A 20,973-nucleotide genomic window follows, 5' to 3' on the forward strand; every position below is an offset into this window, starting at 1 on the left:
AGCTGCACAACATCCGATACCAGAGGAAACAATCATCCAAAACATTTGATTTACATCCAGAAAAAGAGGAATTAAAGTTTCCAAAAGCAAAATCTCAGAATGAAAGTAACAGAGCTGCTCCAACATGCAGCCACCTTGAGCAGCGCAATTCTAGAACATCTACAACAACCTACAACCTGGAGCAGACGTACACAACAACATATTTGTGGAGGGGATTTTAAAATTATATTAAACCACACTTTGGATTCCATTAGTAAAGCAAAAATGTAGTAAAACACACATGAGCAGATACATAAATACAGCCCTGAAGGAAGTGGGAGTAATAGATGTCTGGAGGGAGTGTCACCCACTTGAGAGAGATTATACATTCTATTCTGCCCCACATAAAGTTTATACAAGGATAGATTTTTTAATGAAAGCAGAAGATAGATTTAGAATAACAGAATGTACGATAAGGCCAGCCGACCTGTCTGGTCACTGTGCTCAATACTTGAAAATAAATCTAACTAGGAGGATCAAGAATACAACTTGGAGGTTGAATCTAGGAATGTTAAATGACCAAGAGCTAGTGGAATTTTTTTTTAAAAAGAACTAATAATATACATAAAGGAGAATGACCAGGGAGAGACAGATCCCACTGTAGTGTGGGATGATATGAAAGCAGTTATGAGAGGTAAATTAATATATTTTGCTTCATACAATAAAAAAACAAAAAGTTAAAGAATATCAAGAAACTATAAAAGAACTGGAAACTTTAGAACAACTTCATGAGTAAAATAAAAAAAAGTAAGAAATAAAATTGATAACATATAAACAGACGAAGTTGAAAAGAAAACTAGATTTCTAAAACAAACTTATTACGAAGGTGGACCCAAAGCAACCAAATCCTTAGCTAGACGATTAAGAAATAAACAACAGCTTAATACAATCCATAAAATCAGAGAACCTATATCTACAACCCTTGTATACAAATCAGAAGAGATTGAAAAGGCATGTGAAGAATACGATAAAAACTTATATTCTCAATCTGAAACAGCGGGTGATGAAACGATAAAGACGTTTTTGAACTCACTAGATCTTCCAAGCATAGGGAGGCAAGATATGGAAAGGTGGGATGTATTGATGTTGGATTTAAACGCTAGAATTGATATAATTAAGATGAAAATATTGCCCAGAATTTTATTTTTGTTTCAGTCCTTACCAGTGACAATACCGAACTGACATTTAAGTGTTAACGTATAAAAATAAAATTAAAAAAAGATTAATCCGCAGTAACCCCATCAGAATTTAGCTGCAGAATTAACCGAGGTATAGCCATGTTGTAATAAAGTTGTTTTAGCTTTGGAGGCCATTTTGCATTGGGTTGACGCCGGTGTAGATTTACATCCAATGATCTCATTCAGAGAGTTTCATTAAATTCAACTTCTGGTTCAAAAAACGTTTTGCTAACAGACAGACGAAACAAACACAGAGACATAAGTAATTATCTGATCACCTGCTTTTCTTGGTGGTGGCCAAAAAAAAAAGAAATAGGGGAATAAAAACAAGGATTTGATATATATATATATATATATGGCTCTACAAAACACAGTTTGCCTTTTGACGTAAGCGCTTCACAAGGTGTAGGGGTCGAAGGTCAGAAACTGCAAACATATCTAACTACAGGTGCAATATACTGTGTCTGACAGATACATTTAAAAAACGCCAAACATATAAAAGTAGTCAGGACATAAATAGAGCTCAGTAAAGCAGGTCTGATTCAGTTGTTATTTTAATGAGTGTTACTGCAACACAATCCACCATCACTGCTGCGGTAACCTGACCCAACACATTGGCATTTGTGGAGCCTGAGTGAACACCTCACACTCAAACACAAGAAGTTTCAACAGTTACAAGGTAAGACGTGTCATTTTATGTCATTTGCTCTGCCGTATTTAAAATGAAAAGGAAACGACAGAAAGGACGTGAGCAGAGCAGCCTGAGCTCAACAAAGCTGAACTCCTTCACTTATCTGACCTCTGACACACTGAAAACTCTCGTCATTCTGTCAGGCAGGAGAGGTAATCATTACAGCCACCGTCTCTGTGGCGCAATCGGTTAGCGCGTTCGGCTGTTAACCGAAAGGTTGGTGGTTCAAGCCCACCCAGGGACGAGGATGACTTTTAGTGTTCAAAACTTTTTTTTTTTAATGGAATTTACCGTCCCCGGTCCAAGGGCCTTTCTGTGTGGAGTTTGCATTTTTTTTAAATGACACCGTATTTTCCAGCATGTAAGTCACAGTTTCTTTCATAGATTTGCCAGTCCTGCGACTTGTACACCAAAGCGACTTGTATACGTTTTTTCCCCCATATTCATAACATAATTTTTGACTGACGCTTTAAATGTTCATTCATACTGATATGAACTAGGAATGCGCGATATAAACGGTACACGGTAGAAACTATAGAAATTATCCTACGGTAGAGATCTGTCTTCTACCGGCTAACCGCAGTAATGCTGTGTCTGATGTAAAGTCAGAGTTGTCAGTTTAATTGTTACCTTTTTAAGTTGAAAACTGCGTAAGTGGTGTTCAAGTGTAAAAACATGTCAGATTTAATCGTTACTTTTTTTAGTTGAAAACTGTGCGTAAGTGGAGTTAAAGTCTTTTCTTTCAGAGCTAAGTAGCGAAGCAACAAGCTAACTACAGCCGGCTTGTCGTAGTGTTGTTGTATTCTGACGCATGCGCAAAATATTGCGTTACGTCCAAAGGGTTTTTTTGTCGAAAGTTAAAGTAAGCATTGGTCAGCTTTAGAGAAACCTGCTCTCTGATCTGTGAAAGAACGCTGTGTTGTGTGATTTTACTGCGAGACCCTCTGGTCAAAGCCACAGTCATTTTGCGTCAGCTCTCCATTACAGCGGAATGAGACGCCCACTAGAGGGTTGGAGGGTGAAGTGTTTCAGTGTAAAATGCTCTGTTGTTGTTCATTTCTTAAGTAAGAATACCGAAAACTGTTAAGAGTTAACAACATATTATTTTGTTTAAAACATATGGCTAAAACCACATTTGATATATTTTGCACTACAAGAATACTTATTACTTGATACTTATACTTATAACTTAATACTTATTACTTGCCCAATACTTGATTTGTTTATTATTTAAAAACGATCTGGACCTAGTAGTGGAATTTTCTTAATTCAAAATATATGATGGCAAAAGGACACCCTACGCTTTTTTTAAATTCCTATTGCAAATTTTTTACCAAAAACATATTGCGATATATATTGTTATCGCCACCCTTCACAATACATATCGTGATATGAATTTTATGCCATATTGCACATTCCTAATATGAACTGGAATAAACATTACCATTTGCAGCCGTTAGAGGTGTGAGAGGGCCCTCTAGGCTTTTGACAACTACCAGTAGGCCTATTTGTTGTTCTTGTACTGCTACCTCCTCTGCCCCCCGCCAAACATTGACCATTAAAGTGCATTCATTAAAGAAAAAGTTAAACTGAGACACACCTTTGCTATAATGTAAACAATGTTTGTATAATGCAAACAAACAATTGTTTTTAAGTGTTAATCCTGTTAAATGTCAAAGAACCGCAACAGAGAGTCTTCCCGTGTGTGCTCCCGCAGCTGCCAATCGATTTTTGGCATGACACTGGGCCATGTTTCCCGGGGGTCAGCGGTAACGCATAATAAACGCGACTTATACGCTGAGGCAACTTAAATACCGGAAAATACGGTACTATAACTGAAATACAGCATGTCTCATGAAATCACACTTATGCCCGTAGAAATATGTAAAGGAAAGCTGGGGCCCCATAACTCATTCAGTTTCTGTGTCACAATTGGTTAGCGCGTTGGGCGATTAACGAAAGGTTGGTGGTTCAAGCCCACCCAGGGACAGTCAAAGATGACTTTTAGTTTTTTCAAAAGCTCGTTTTTTATTTTATTTTATATATGACACTTATTATAACTGAAATATAGCATATCTCATGAAATCACCCATATGCCTGGGAAATATTATATACAATATTTTCCGCATTATACGTCGCTGCGGAGTATATGTCGCGTCAGTCAAATAAACACATCATGAAGAGAAAAAAAACATATAAGTCGCTTCGGAGTATAAATCACATTTATTTCGAAGTGTATTTCACAAAGAGCAAGAACAGACATTTAATCTGAAATAACAATAACACACAGGGGCTGACTGACCATTGGGAGCGCAGGGACATTTTCCGGTGGCCTGGCGCTCAGTGGTCGCTGAGGGACTGGACTAAAGGCTCGGTTCGGGTAGTGCTTTATTATTTTAACTCAACAAGCCGCTCTTGCCCGGTCTCTCTCATGTCTCACTGAAGCTGCAGCAGCTGTGAGGAAAGACAGACCCCCCCGCCCCTTCCCTTCCTTTTCCGAGTCTGTCAGCAAACACACAGGTTGCGCCCCTGCCCCCATGGACTTAGCTTCTAACGGTTATATGTTCCCGCGCGACGCGCACACACGGAACATACCTAGATCCTGAACAGGCTTAATTAACATAACAAGCCAACGAGTCCGACAAGAAAGTCACCATCCTGTGTCGCTTCTGAACAACTCCGCTAACTCCGGAGGAAGATGGGAAGGGAGGAGGAGGGTAGTTGTCAAAAGCCTAGAGGGCCCTCTCTCGTCAGTCAAAAATTGCGTCATGAATAGTGGGGGAAAAAAATGTATAAAAGTCGCTTCGGACTATATGCTGTAGGACTGGCCAGAAATATTTATGTACGTAAAGGAAAGCAGACACCTCATAACCCATTCAGTCTCTGTGGCGCAATCGGTTAGCGCGTTCGGCTGTTAACCGAAAGGTTGGTGGTTCAAGCCCACCCAGGGACGAGGATGACTTTTAGTGTTCAAAACTTTTTTTTTTAATGGAATTTACCGTCCCCGGTTCAAGGGCCTTTCTGGGTGGAGTTTGCATGTTCTCTCCATGCATGCGTGGGTTTTCTCCGGGTACTCCGGTTTCCTCCCACAGACCAAAAACATGCATGTTAGGCTGACTGGTAACTCTAAATTGTCCCTAGGTGAGAGAGAGAGAGTGAATGGTTGTTTGTCTCGTTTGTCTCTATGTGGCCCTGTGAAGGACTTGCGACCCGTCCAGGGTGTACCCCGCCCCTCGCACAATGATTGCTGGACATGGGCACCAGCGACCCCCGTGACCCAAAATGGAATAAGCGGGTAAAGGTAATGGATGGATGGATGGAATTTACCGTATTTTCCAGCATGTAAGTCACAGTTCCTTTCATAGATTTGCCAGTGCTGCGACTTATACACCGAAGTGACTTGTATACGTTATTTCCCCCATATTCATAACATAATTTTTGACTGACGCTTTAAATATTCATTCATACTGATATGAACTAGGAATGCACAATATAAACGGTACACGGTAGAAACTATAGAAATTTAGCCTATGATAGAGATCTGTCTTCTACCGGCTAACCGCAGTAATGCTGTGTCTGATGTAAAATCAGAGTTGTCAGTTTAATCGTTACTTTTTTAGTTGAAAATAGGATGCACCGATTCACTTTTTTAAACTTTCGATCTGATCCCGATACCTAAATCTGAATATGGGCCGATACCGATCCAGTGCTGATATCATCATCATCGATGATTTTATACGAGACGGTAATAATCTCCTGTCAAGTACAATTTGAACAAATCTATGCATGCATGTCAAAAAAGGCTACTGTTGTACTGATAAATATCTCCTGGAGGGTAAACTATATCTTGGCTGCAAGTATCAAGCTGTGAAATCTTTCGTTTTCTACAACTGATAGTGGTTGGTTAGCAACTTCTCAATAAACATTTGAGCTCTGGGAATTCAGGGATGTCTTCTTCTTGTTCAATTTGAAGCAGGCAGCCTGATTTCGGTCAGCCGCACTCAGTCTGTCCCTCCTCAGAGACGGGCAGACTGAACAGGGCAGATTGGACGCGGCTGGCCGGGGTCGAGTTGCCTGTTTTGGGTTGAGCAAAGAGCAGCGCCCCGCTGAAACCACAGAGCTCGAATGTCCAACGTAAAACTAACTTTACCGCGGTTTAATGTGGCGCTATGGCTCTGCAGACATTGCACGTTGCTGTCTTGTTTTGTGGTGTTTCTAGTGTAAAATACTTCCACATAGCGGACATGTTTAGATGAAAAGTTGGTTAGCTGTTAGCCACAGTGCTGCTAACTCAGTCCTCACGTTGTAGCTGGCTGCAAACTATGAAATGGATTTCCTGAATGTGAGGCGGGTCTTATTACTCTGGGCTCATGAGACACACCTCCGTTCAGGAAGTCCATTCCATAGTTTGAAGCCAACATGCATCATTAAAAGGAAATAAATAATGGATATGAACGGAAATATGTCGCAGGACTGGCCAAAGAGATATTTATAGTTCAAAAAATACGGTATGTAAAGGAAAGCAGACACCTCAAAACCCATTCAGTCTCTGTGGCGCAATCGGTTAGCGCGTTCGGCTGTTAACCGAAAGGTTGGTGGTTCAAGCCCACCCAGGGACGAAGACTTTTTCTCTCCTTACTTATACTTTTTTTTAAAAATTATTATTAATTTTCAGATAGTAGTTAGAACACAAAGATATTAGTGAACTTGTATACATTGTTACAAAAATATTTTATTTAAAATAGTTTAAACCCCCAAAATTTACATTTATTTTTGTTTTTAATGTGCTGACCTGAAACTTCCACTGTGTTGCTCATTAAACTTTGCAGACTTTTACCAGATCTTCAGCTGCGTACTGTCCCTGAAAACTTTGTAATGCTCAGCTTCTCGTCTGCTGCTGTTGCTTTAGACAACCTTTTGTTAAGAATACACATGGAGTATATCTGCTGTATCATAAAGACAAACAAACCTAGGCTCAAAGAACTAACATTTACAGTGTGACTTCATTTATAAGGTCTTGTTGGTGCATTTAGAACCTGAAACTACATCCTTAACTGAGGAACAACATCTGGACAAACACTTGACTGCTCGTGTTTATCTCTGCTGAAATAAAGCTGCAGCATGTGGGTCACTGCTCAGTGCCTGTTATACTGTAACATGAGGGCAGAGTGCAAAGGTTTCTCGCTGTATTCAAATCTTATGCGAGACACGGAAGCTTAATAAATATTGTGATAATAGTGTTAAACATAGTGGACAGCATGTAAATCTAATAATAAAAGGAGAGATTAGGTTTTGTTTCTAGAAATTGTGCCTAATTTTGACGGCTGGCATTTTACTTTTCATCTGAATCAATAGTTTAAAATGATTAAATTTGCATCCAGAGTTAAATCCAATAAAACCAGTTTTAATGTACTGTACATCAGTGTTTTTTTTTTAATAAACTGGTAGATCTGTTACACGTTAAAAGCCTCTTTGAAATAACAACGGCTCTCTTTGATGGCTCATGAACTCACCGTCTGCTGCAGGTTTAATGTCAGAGATCTGGAGGTGGGGATTTGGTATTGGAGCTGGACACACATTTTTTCCTAGAGCGGGGACCTCCGGCAGGGTGAACACTATTTCATAACGATGCTGCGTCTTTAGGAAGCCAACCTAGGGGGCAAAAAAAAAAAAAAAAAAGCCAGAGTTATAATACAAGAACAAATACAGCGCTGCCTTTCACCATCATATTGTATATAACACTGAAAGAGCGACAGGTGCAGCAAAAAATGAATAGAGATGTTTACACATGTGGCAGCTGCAGATCAGTGGATAAACAGATCATCACTTAATTTGAAGAAGGCTTGTTTAATCTTCACACTCTCCAGTTCATATGCTGATGTGTTTTCCATTAAGAAACTAGGTACCGGTAATCAAATTACCCTCTAATGCTCTGCTTGCTTGTAAGTACCTTTGAATAAATTGAACAAATGATTTAATGTCAAATGAAGTGGAAAACGTCGAAGCTTGGCCTCACCACACACTTTATTAAAGGTCAGCAAATAAAAGAGGGATTTATACCAATACAACAAAAAATAAATTCAATTAAGAATTCAGAATTTTAAGAAATTCATAGAAACAGAATGTTCGTCTGCTGTGTTTGGCGTATTGTTTTTGTACTATTAGTGCTTAAAAGTATTCTTTAAGTCAGTGCTCGCATTAAGCGTGTAAATTATAGCCGAACCTTTGAGAATTGTGCTGCTGTTGTTCAGTGTATTGTTTTGCACTATTAGTGACTAGCAAATATCTTTCATCTTGGGCGTTCGTTTAGCGTATATCTTACATCCTTATCCACTGTTTCTTTTTACACTTTACATTTTGTTATTGTTGGATGTAACTGGGATCCTGTGTACACAATTTCATTCCACCTTATGCACCACATGTGATGTGAATGACAACAAAGAACCTTGAATCCTTGAAATAATTACAGTACATCACTCTGATGAACCTTTTAATTGTAACTACAGTTTATGGCAAAATTACAATCTTTATTTACATTTGTAGACCTGTTTGCAAATAATATTCTAAGTCCTGCACAGAAAAACAGACTTAAATATGTCAAATGTTTAAGTTACATAATAAGTACCGGTAAATATTAGAGATGCACGATATTATCGGCATGATATCAGTATCGGCCGATATTAGCGATAAAATTCATTATCAGCATCGGCCATTTCATCAAAACTCACCGATATAAAAGACAGTGTTTTTGTACGAAAACCTAGTGACAAGGATGCCTGCAGTGCCAGCACAACGTGATGACGTCACGCGCTACCTGATCTGATTACGGCAGAGAGGAAAATTCTAAATGGCGGCAGTGTGGAAGTTTTTTCGTTGAGGATATCGGATTCTGAAAATATTTGGACTAAGTTGAGCCTCGCTACATCGTCTCCAGTTGGATATATTTTTCCAACGTAGCCTTACCAGAGATACAAACCATCATTTCCGACGTCATTGAGAAGCTAATAGCCGATAGCACTTGGGTGAGTTTTACCACAAGACGTTTGGACGTCGTGTTAGCCCCGTTAGCATGATTAGTCTTATGGCACAATGAATAGACAAAAACTTTGAACTTAAAGTCTGTCCTTCATGCACAGGAGTGCAGAGGATCCCACACTGCAGCTAGGAACCCGGAACAAACCTCCACAAGTGAGACAGCATCGCAAGTGACTAATGCTAATAACATTTAACACTTTTCATTTAATATAAGCTAAAGTGCTATGCATATGTTACTGAATATATGTCACCAGCTCTTACAGCTGTGACCTGAAATATTTCAGTTGGTGTGCAATGAATCTGAAATATATGAAAGTTTCATTTTTATCATTACATTATGGAAAATAATGACCTTTATCACAATATGCTAATTTTTTGAGAAGGACCTGTATAATGGACATTCTTTTTCTTTAGATAGTTACAGTCTCAGTGGTTGAACGCAAAACGGGCAAAGTTTTGCTGTGAGGAGTTGTGAAGAAGTCACAGCCTGATACTGAGCAAAGAGAAAAATTCAAGGAGGAATCATTCCAGCACTGTGGGAGGATAGCCTCAAGAAAGAGACAGGATATGACAAAGAGACTGAGAGAGGGCGACAACAGGAGCGTGCAGGCAATGAAAGACAACACGAAAGCCCCGCAGCAAGAGCCGAGGCCGAAGAAGGCAGATATACCTCCACACAGTAATGGACGGAACTGAGGTTCTAAACAGCATTAAGAAAGGGAACACTGAAGGAGAAAAACAATCATTCTGTGAGGGGAGTCTCAAACATGACCCGAGTCTGTATATCAGTAGCTATGTTTACACGCGCACATTTTTTGACTGGATTGAAATGTTTTCAGATTAAATAAATCAAATGTATCATTTAGATGGGCACAATCTGTTCACAACGAGCGTTTACATACAGGCTTTTATTTTATTACCGGTATTATTATTTTATATTGGAGAGTGGTGGCACAGAGGTTAGAATATGGGCCTGTGATCGGAAAGTTGCAGGTTTAATTCCCGGTACCGTCAATATCAAAATGTGTGTGGAAAAGGTGGAACACCCACACCTGCCTCCACCCTCATTCGCCCCACTCTGGGCCCCTGAGCAAGCCCCTTAACCCCCACCATCTGCTCCCTAAACAGGTCTCTCTTAAAAATGGGTTCTCGTGACTCAATGAGACTACCTGGATAAATAAAGGGTAAATGAAAAAAAAAAATCAGAATAGAAGTACTAGCATGCGCAGAGTGGTAAACTTTCCTTAAAAAAACACAGAAGTAGTAGTTCTACTTCCAGGATGAATGTAAACAACCCTGAGCGCCCAAAATGGACCTGCAACAGGTTTTAATGACGGTGGAGAAGTTACTGCACTCCCTGACTGACCTACAGGTAATACAGATCATTTTGAGCTCTTTCAAAGTTTCTAGTAGAAATGTATCACTCACCGACCAGTTTTGCTTCCCCGAAATTTTAGCATAGTCAGGCAGAAATACGTGAGATAGACAAAGGTCGCACATGCGCAGTCAGGTCAGTTTTCCCACAATCAGAAAAAAATTAACAGATTAAGTGTTTACATGCACACCGTTCGGATTATGAATCGGCATAATCCACCCATCTCATTCTGATTACAAATTTCGGATCAAGCTGAATCAACAGAATTTTTTTTTTCCCATTTACCCTTTATTTATCCAGGTAGTCTCTTTGAGTCACGAGAACTCATTTTCAAGAGAGACCTGTTTAGAGAGCAGATGGTGGTGGTTAAGGGCCTTGCTCAGGGGCCCAGAATGGGGCGAATGAGGGTGGAGACAGGTGTGGGCGTTCCACCTATTCCACCCACATTTTGATGTTGATGGTACCGGGAGTTGAACCTGCAACTTTCCGATCATCGGCCCATCTTCTAACCTCTGCGCTACCACTCCCCCCTGAATCTGAATGGGGTGTTTACATGACGCATTTTTATTCTGAACGGCTGTTCAATCCGATTACTTATGTCCATTTAAATATAACTTATGAAAATTGAGCTAATTTCAATTTAAACACAAAAAAACTTTATTTAAAACAGTTGTAAATAAAACTTTACAAAGCAGTGAGTATGTTGGTGAAGATCCGTGTTGCCAAGTCCGCTTATTATAAGCGACTTTGGCTCGTTTTTTTCTAAAGTCACTTGCAAATCTTGAGAGTCATGGATTGCAGTTTTTTGGGCTTGTTTTGAACGTGAAGTGTCTTATTTGGGCTCAACTTTCTTTCCGAGTAAAACTAGTTGATTATCTTCCAGCTACGCACAAAAAAAGCAAAAGACGAGTGGTAGTAGGTAGTTTGTCCCTTCCACGCCCCCCCATTTCCTGTTTATCGCTCCCGTCCAAGTTGGCGAGGCGACAGGCGCACACCCAAACAAACACTCATACTGTGGCCGACCACTAGGGGGCTCCACTCACACGTAGATGTCAGAATGTTTTGTTTTTAAGAATATGTAGAAAAATATATATTTTACATATTTGTTACATATGCAAAATGTTGTTTTTAATCAGAACTTAAAAGTATGTTATTCAAAATGTTTAGTATAATTTTGCTGTTAATTGTGACATGTGTAATGCCATAATAAATGTATGTTTATACTGTTTAAAAACAACCTCTGTTTTACACAATGTGGTGGGTTGCCAGTTGGACTTGTTTTGGGCTTGTTTCCATAGAGCTGGTTGCTTGTTTCTATCATGAGATCTGGCAACATTGGAAGATTCTCAAGTCATCCAGGTCATGATCAAAAAAAAAAAAAAAAAACAACAACAACTGGACTTCTATTCTGAAGTCGAAGACGGTTCACTTCCCACCCGGGAGGCTTTATCAATTCTACAATGTATGCAGTGTGGAGTTCCAAGCCTTATAGAAGTGCATGAGAGGTCTGGCTGTGTACCTAGATTCAGCTGCAGATTAGGCAGGAACTACTCGCCCCGCACAATGGAGGCTCATTAGACTCTCTGTCTGCCTGGCTCACAGACAGGTTTTGGTCACCTGCATGAAGGTGTGAATTGGAGTGGGGCTGAAGAGGAATCAGGCCAAAAGCTGCATTATAAGTTTTTGAAAGTTGACATCTGAAACCTCCTCTTCTGTTTAAAGTTGTTTTTTCTCGTTTGACGTGAATGGCCTCCTTCACCCCCCTGTCAAACCAGCTGTCTTCTCTGTCCAACATATAAATATTTGGTCCTCAAAAGATTGCCCTTGAGGTGTAGTTGAACTGCTGAGTCTTGTCCTGAAGAGCTGGCTCATGGTGTTGAGCCATGTATCTGTGGAAAGGTTGTTTAGTTTCTCCAATACAGAGGTCTGAACAGTCCTCACTGCACTGGTCTGCAGACACATTGTTCAGTTTGGGTTTGGGGGTTCTGTCCTTGGGATGGACCAGCCTCTATCTGAGGGCCCTGTTGGGTTTAAATTATATTGGAATGTTGTGTTTGGAGAAAATCCTTCAGAGTTTTTCAGATACTCCAGCGACATATGGGATGACGATGTTTTTGTGTTTACTCTTCTCCCCGTTTTGTTCTGCAGCGGGTTTTTAATAAATTTGGTTGCTGATTTGACAAAGATGAGGAAAAGGACAAAGGAACTCCACACGATACAGACGTCTTAGAATTAATAAAGCCTCCCGGATGGGAAGCGAAACGTCCAGATCAGAATAGAAGTCCAGCATTTTTATTTTTTTAAACAAATTTTAGGATCAAAGAAGTGAGTCTTGACAGACTAAAATGAATCAAACTACAGTATTTTTACAGTATTTTTGTACTATTAGTGCTTAGCGTATTCTTTATGTTAGTGCTCGCATTGAGCGTGTAAATTATAGCTGAACCGAGGAGAATCGTGCTCCTGCTGTTCGCTGTATTGTTTTGCACTGTTAGTGACTATAGCAAATATCTTACATCTTTTAGCATACCGCTGGGTGTTAGTTTAGCGTATATCCTAGTTTATGTCTTAAATCCTTATTTACGGTTTCTTTTTACACTTTATATTTTTGCTATTGTTAGATGTAACTGGGACCCTGTGTACACAATTTCATTTCACCTCATGTACCACATGAGACGTGAATGACAATAAAGAACCTGAATCCTTGTATAGACATTTTCCATTCTGTAAGCGAGTAAAACACATTCAAAGATGAAACGTTTCAACAAAGACGAACTTGTCCAGAGGACATGACTCAACCACGTTAGATTTATCTACGGTTAATATTCTGCATAACAGAATAGTTTATTTTGACAAGGAAGAATTGAGTTATAGAAACCTGCTTTGAAGATCCTGTTTAACTATGACAAGTTGGTTTGCTGTATAGTCACAGAGGCGATTTTTATAACTTTTCACTTTGGCAATTTGACTAAGTTGGATTTATACGTTTAATTTTCAGTGCAACACAAATTTTAACACTATAAACACAGCTGCATCGGGCTAATTTGTCTTTTGATCAGTTAATATGTCAAAGCAGCTCAACACACAAGACAACTTTACACATTGGAAGGCTAAAGGGAAGTATTACTTCCAACATGAAACAATTAAGGTACTAAGATAATACAGAAAATTTGTAATGCAACAACACAAAAAAAGTGTGTGTGTGTGTGGGGGGCTGGTAAACTTTATGACTTAGATTCATCCATCATTATAGTCTGTTTTAAAAAATAGCTTCTAATGATGCAATAAGTAGATTTATCATTTAATAAAAAACGACTGAGAAGAGCTGTTTTGATTTTGGAGGTTTTTACAACTTTTCAACAGCTCCTGGTACGGCTTTTCTATACTTTTCTGTTTTTGTCCGTCTTACCCAGAGACAACGACACAAACATCATTCATCAGCCCTTAATCTCTTCACAGATTACAATGTTGTAAGTGTTTAACAGGATGAAAACCTATCGATTGTCTGTAAAGCAGCTCTAATTTTATTTTAATATTTGATGGGGAAAGCCTTGGTTGCTTCTGAAGCAGCACTTCTTCAAACGTCTGTACCACTGATGGGTGTTCGATTTACATCATCTTGCTTCACGACTGTAATTAGAACTGATTATACTCTGGAAAAATTATATGTTGCTCATGCCAGTCCTCACACTGTCCGTCAGCACACAGAGATGGAGAAATTTAAATAATCTTCAGCAAATACGACATTCAAACAGCTGTTTTATGCATGCCACTTCCAGCCCACATCCTATCAACACATCTCTGTTCTGTCTGCAAGGATAAAGAGACCCCTCCCATCTCTACTGGCTGTTTCCATAGCAACACCCCCCCCATCTGAGTCAAGAGCCACGACGTTGTCTTACTGTATTCTGTGCCCACTCTCAATAATATCTTTGATAAACACTCGCGCATAAACATGCCAGTTTGTAACTGCGAGTGGTCTCAGCCAAGTCTGAAATACACACACACACACACACACACACACGCACACACGCACGCACGCACGCACGCACACACACACACACACACTTCAAGCAATAATATGATGGTGTGAACTAATTTAACACCTTCCGAGGCTCAAATGAAGTGCTCTGAGAAAACAAGTTAGCAGGTGAACAGAAATAAGATGTTTAATTAACATCCAGGTTCATGTTTTCCTCATTTCTTGAAAACAAAAAGAACAGACGGGGAGAGAACTAAAGGAATGAACTGAATAAATCATTTATTTATTACGCCCGCCGAACAAAACGCAACAGAATTTGATCTGAATAGGACAGGAAATAAAACCAGAAACACTCCAGTGTACTGGTAGAAATTATTTTAGGACTTGAGCAGTTTATTACTTTTTCTTTAAAGATCTGCTGCTCGCAGATAAAGAATGCCTGTCGGCTGTAGATCTTTTCAAAAAAGCTGCCCTGTATGTTTCGGCTGCTTAAGCTGCACTTTGTTTTCTGTGCCACTTGAACAAAAATAAATAAAGTGCAAATGATTATTTGCCTGTCTCTTCCTTAACATGCAGTGCAGCTCAGTCTGGTGGTGAACTGCTCGCATTCAGGAGAATGTTTTGGTGTGAGGCTTGTTGAGGCGCAGCACGGTTTTCAGCTACATCATCTGAAAGTTGACATCCACAGTGAATTATAGAGTTTATGTTTGTAGGATTCAGCACCTCTGTTCATTTGAGTTAGACATTTTTGACTGGGCTAAGGTTGACTAGCTGTGGTGGCTCGGGGTGGGTGATATGGCTCAAATATAATATTGTGATATTTCAGAGCATTCTGACAATAACGATAAATTTTGTGATATAACAAAAAAACAAAACAGAAATCAGTTATTTATTTGACAAAATTAACTTAACATGTTGCTTTGCAGTATTATATAAAATTTAAAAAACAAAGGTTAATTTTACTGAAATTACTTTATAGTATTCAGTCTCCAAGTATAAAAATAAAAAATAAAAATGATCCTTCTGTTATTTAGATTGAAAAAGTCTGCACAAAATATAGATCAATAAATCCACCACAAAAACTAAAGTGCAGGTGAAGTTTCCCAAAATCACTAAATAAAACGAAGCTTAAGATCTGTTGAGCATCAATGTAACATACAACAAATATGTTGCCTTTAAATGAGCTCTAACTTCCAGAACTTGTAACGAGGTGATCAGCTGACCCTGAAGCTTGTGGAGTTTCAGCTTCCTCTGTTCCTGCAGGAATGATTCAGTTCTCTGATGCTCAGGCTTTCATCACCTGACTCTGTTCTCTGAGGATCTCACGTGACAGTTTAGCTGCGCGTGTTTGTACCGGCAGTTTAAAGTGGGGGAGATGCAGCCCACACTGGCAGCTCAGAGCGGGGTGCGGAGAGAGAGAGAAAAAAGATTCTACTATTTAGGGATGCACGATATTGGATTTTTGGCAGACATCCGATATGTTAAAACTTACATGGCCAATAACCAATACCAATACTTTTCCCCTAGACCTACTTACAGAGACTACATATCTTTCTCTGCTGTGGAATTAAAATACTACATTATTCTGCATGGTCATTGTCAGTTTGACCTGCTACCAAATGCAGATGCCAAAAAGGGGGCTGAAAATGATGCAACACTTCAACTTGGATTATGTTTAATGTCAAATTTATTCATAACATTTACTCTCTAACACAATGACAACACTCGAACAGTGCACGTTTGTAAGTTTTCACTAATCTAAACCTAACCTGTTTAAAAGCGACAAGTGAAAAGTGCATAAGTAGTAGTGCATTAATAGAAATACTTGACAGTTTCTTAAATTAAAAATTAACTTAAAACAGAAGCATCCTGATGCATGCTCAATAATCCAGGTAGAAAAATCTAAAAAAGTTAAGTCAAGTCCTCTGGACATTCAAAAAACAAACAAACAAACAAAAAAAACACACGCACAAAAAAAAAAACAAAACACAGAAGCTTTTTATATTGGTGAGGTTTTTTTTTTTAATGGAACGGTCAATGTCCGATATTTAACTTTATCGCTAATAGCGGCCGATACGATACTGCCGATAATATCATGCATTACTACTAATATTTGCACATTATTTATCTGCAGTGCATTCGTTAGTTAACAATATACAAATCTGTATATTACAGTACCAGTAAGGAAGTTTTTTCCCCCCACTTGTGAATAATTTCTCTCACTGTATAATGATCATTATTTTACAATCCATAGAATAGCAATAGAAATACTTGCTTCTCTGTAACTGTTTCAGATGTATGTTGACACACGTGGAAGCTCCAAAACACCAATCTGAGAAAATATGTCTTGTTTATAAGTTGCTTATACATATTTCGTTTATTTATTTAAATTCTGACAATGCATATTAATCAGCATGTTAGCAGTAAGCATCAATGTAAATATGCCAGAGTTAGCACAACAGCTAATTTTCATCCATTGTCCTAAGGATCAGTGTTTTCTCTACCATTATACAAGCAGGGCACCCCACACTGTCAAAAAAACTGAGAGCCCTGCCTACCGAACAGGTAGTTAAATATGACAACAAAGTCCATGCTCAATAATCCAGGTATACAATCCAACATTTTTCAGTCAGGTCATCTGGACAGTTTCTTTTTTTGTGCTGAAACATTTCGCCTTCGATCCGGAAGGCTTCATCAGTCAAGGAAACACACAACAAAACTGATTCTTATCCCAAGAGACCATCTTGTCACAAACAAAGCTGGTTTGTTCCACTTTGGAGTAAGCTGTTGGGGAAAGAATCAGTTTTGTTGTGTTTCCTTGACTGATTTGAAATACTGAGTTACGGTGTTAGGCGGCACAGTGGATCAGTTGGTAGAGCTGCCACCTCTCAGCAAGAAGGTCGCCGGATTGAGTCCTAGTCGGGGGGCCATTTTGTCTGGAGTCTGCATGTTCTTTCTGTGCATGTGTGGGTTTCTCCAGTTACTCCAGTTTCCTCCCACAGACCAAAAACATGCATGTTAGGCTGATTGGTAACTCTAAATTGTCCCTAGATGTGAACGGTTGTTTGTCTCGATGTGTCCCTGTGATAGACTGGAGACCTGTCCAGGGTGTCTCACACCTCTCGCACAGTGATAGCTGAATATGGGCACCAGTGACTCCCACGACCCAAAAAGGAAGACGCAGGTAAAAGATAATGGATGGATGGAGTTACGGTGTGACAGGTTATGTTTGAAACTGTCAACTGGAGCGGTAAGGACGGCATTAGACACCCCGTTAAATCAAACCATGTTTCTCAGTTAAAATCTAACTAAAATTGGAAATTTGATTTAGTGTTGACCAAAGGATTTTTTTTTTAATCAATTCTAAGTCAAAATCTTAAAACGGAAAGCCAGCGTTCTTTTATTTTACCTCAGTTGTATCTGCTATACTCTTTTCCCCATTTTTTCAATGCAACAGTAACAAAAATATACATTTGAATAGCAAACGTTAATAACAACTACACGGAACTATACTTGATATTAAGTGAGCATTTAAAATGAACATTAGTTAAAACACATTTCACTATCATAATCAGTGTATTCAATTAATGTCTGCACAAATACTTTGTCATTTATGGTCAAACAAGACATAAAAGATAGTTATTGGTATGTAAATACCTCTGGCTTTGTTTGGCTCTTGATCTAAACACATAAAGGCTTTATGAGCTGACCTCAAAGAATAGATGAGGAGTCTAATATTGTTCTAAACCTTTACAGCCAAGCGGGAGATTAACTGTGATGAGAAGACTTTAATCTCTTCACAGATAAGCCATCTATTTTCACTGAAACTATAGGGAATTGATACATTACATACATTATACTACATGCAATCTACAAACCGGATTCCAAAAAAGTTGGGACACTAAACAAATTGTGAATAAAAACTGAATGCAATGATGTGGAGGTGCCAACATCTAATATTTTATTCAGAATAGAACACAAATCATAGAACAAAAGTTTAAACTGAGAGAATGTATCATTTTAAGGGAAAAATCTGTTGTTTCCAAATTACATGGCGTCAACAAATCCCAAAAAAGTTGGGACAAGTCCATTTTTACCACTGTGTGGCATCCCCCCTTCTTCTTACAACACTCAACAGACGTCTGGGGACAGAGGAGACCAGTTTCTCAAGTTTAGAAATAGGAATGCTCTCCATTCATGTCTAATACAGGCCTCTAACTGGTCAATCATCTTGGGCCTTCTTTGTCGCACCTTCCTCTTTATGATGCGCCAAATGTTCTCTATAGGTGAAAGATCTGGACTGCAGGCTGGCCATTTCAGTACCCGGATCCTTCTCCTACGTAGCCATGATGTTGTGATTGCTGCAGAATGTGGTCTGGCATTATCGTGTGGAAAAATGCAGGGTCTTCCCTGAAAGAGATGACGTCTAGATGGGAGCATATGTTGTTCTAGAACCTGAACATAGTTCTCTGCATTAATGGTGCCTTTCCAGATATGCAAGCTGCCCATGCCACAAGCGCTCATGCAACCCCATACCATCAGTGATGCAGGCTTCTGAACGGAGCGTTGATAACAACTTGGGCTATCCTTGTCCTCTTTGGTCTGGATGACATGGCGTCCCAGTGTTCCATAAAGAACTTCAAATCATGACTCATCTGACCACAGAACAGTCTTCCATTTTGCCACACTCCATTTTAAATTACCCCTGGCCCAGTGCAAACGTCTGAGCTTGTGGAGCTTGCTTAGAAATGGCTTCCTCTTTGCACTGTAGAGTTTCAGCTGGCAACGGCGGATGGCATGGTGGATTGTGTTCACTGACAATGCTTTCTGGAAGTATTCCTGAGCCCATTCTGTTATTTCCTTGACAGTGGCATTCCTGTTTGAGGTGCAGTGACGTTTAAGGGCCCGGAGATCACGAGCATCCAGTAGTTTTACGGCCTTGACCTTTTCGCACAGCGATTTTTCCAGATTCTCTGAATCTTTTGATGATGTTATGCATGGTTGATGATGATAACTTAAAAGTCTTTTCTATTTTATGCTGGGTAACACCATTCTGGTATTGCTGCACTATCTTTCTGCGCAACAATGGTGGAATTGGTGATCCTCTTATCATCTTGGCTTCTGAGAGACACTGACACTCTGAGAAGCTCTTTTTATACCCAATCATGTTGTCAACTGACCTAATTAGTATTAATTGGTCTTCCAGCTGTTCGTTATATGCTCAATTTCCTTTTTCCAGCCACTTATTGCTACTTGTCCTAACTTTTTTGGGATTTGTTGACACTGTGAAATTTTGAATAAACATATTTTTCCTTTAAAATGTTACATTTACTCGGATTAAACTTTTGATCTGTCATCTATGTTATATTACGAATAAAATATTGACATTTGCCATCTCCACATCATTGCATTCAGTTTTTATTCACAATTTGTTTAGTGTCCCAATTTTTTTGGAATCTGGTTTGTAGACGAGCTTTAAAATATCCACATTTAAAATGATAAGTTAAAGTCTTGCATTTCTTAAAGTAATGGTTGACTGCTGCCTGTCATGCCATAGATTTATAGACAGAGTTGTAGCATTTGTGATCAAATATTGAAAATAATATTTAACCAATGTATTATATGAGATCACACGCTCAGTTGTGCTGTGAATGACTCACAGCTTCTACACATCAAATTTAGTCTCAAAATCTAAAAATGACTGTTATAGCCATTTTTTGTGTTTTGAAAACTCAGTTGGCTACAACAGCCATTTTGAATCCGGTTGACTACAAAAGTTATAGTTAGTTATATTTTCAGTTGTAGATGCTCATCTAGTGATTGCAAACGTCATTAAAGTTCATCCAGTGGTTGAGATGTTTTGGTGACAGACACCATCATACACACAAACGTAGACAGAAACATTATTGTTATGCCTTTGCATTTTGGTGGAGGAGGACATGATTTAAATGCAAGATAGGGAAAAATAAAACCAAGTTCCTACTGTACCTACAGTACAAAGTGCCAGACTATTACACACCTTGACCATGAAGTTGCCGTCGTCCTCCAGAGTCACCATGACAACAGAATCATGTAGCTTCTCGTCAAAATGAACGTGAGATGGGGCTCCAGAAGAAGGTAGTTCTTCTGTGAAGTGCACGCCCCCCATCTTTGCACAACCTACAAAAATGAAAACAGTTAGCTGGTTTGTAGACTGCTACAAAGACTGCTTCCTTTTTAAAGGAAATAAAAATACATTAAGTAGATTAGTTGTGTTCTATTAAAGATGCACTGAACAGCATCGAATGGTCAGATGTTTAGACTTTATCCATCAGCATCATCATGAGGACACCTATTACTGATGAAATCCAGAGATGTAAGGAGATAACCTCAGCCAACATACAATATCACATCACTATCTACCATCCATTATAAGATGTCAGTCACAAAAGGGTTAAGAGTTCAGGCTTCCAAGCTAAACATATTCTTTGTTGCTCTTTCATGACGTCTATATTTACTGTTCTTCTGGACTGACGTTCAATCACAGTATGAGGGAATGAAAACAACTTCTCCAAATAAACTTCACCCTCACAGAAAAAAAAAATGGTTAGACTAAATTTCTACTGAGGACTTTGACACAAGTTCATCTCTTTCCCAGAGTCAGACTGTGTAAAACGTGGAGCTAAACACTAAG

At 39.1% G+C, this 20,973-nt stretch overlaps 2 protein-coding genes and 3 non-coding genes across 5 annotated transcripts in view; 3 read left to right on the forward strand and 2 right to left on the reverse strand.

Annotated features, from left to right (window-relative positions):
- The window catches only part of vax2 (ventral anterior homeobox 2), a 74,028-nt gene that overhangs the window by 33,772 nt on the left and 19,283 nt on the right, over positions 1–20,973 (reverse strand). The window lies entirely within an intron of this gene.
- The window catches only part of c1h20orf27 (chromosome 1 C20orf27 homolog), a gene marked incomplete in the record, with an annotated part of 71,458 nt that overhangs the window by 10,386 nt on the left and 40,099 nt on the right, over positions 1–20,973 (reverse strand). Inside the window, 2 exon segments of the mRNA XM_037675656.1 lie at positions 7,422–7,560; positions 20,320–20,459. Coding sequence (XP_037531584.1) covers positions 7,422–7,560; positions 20,320–20,459 — 279 coding nt within the window.
- Positions 2,079–2,152, forward strand: trnan-guu. Its single transcript has one exon. It is a non-coding gene; the product is annotated as a tRNA-Asn (tRNA).
- Positions 4,788–4,861, forward strand: trnan-guu. The gene has a single exon. It is a non-coding gene; the product is annotated as a tRNA-Asn (tRNA).
- trnan-guu lies at positions 6,454–6,527 on the forward strand. The gene has a single exon. It is a non-coding gene; the product is annotated as a tRNA-Asn (tRNA).

Source organism: Nematolebias whitei, chromosome 1, assembly GCF_014905685.2.
Source record: "Nematolebias whitei isolate Nwh7 chromosome 1, NemWhi1, whole genome shotgun sequence".
NCBI classification, from domain to species: domain Eukaryota; kingdom Metazoa; phylum Chordata; class Actinopteri; order Cyprinodontiformes; family Rivulidae; genus Nematolebias; species Nematolebias whitei.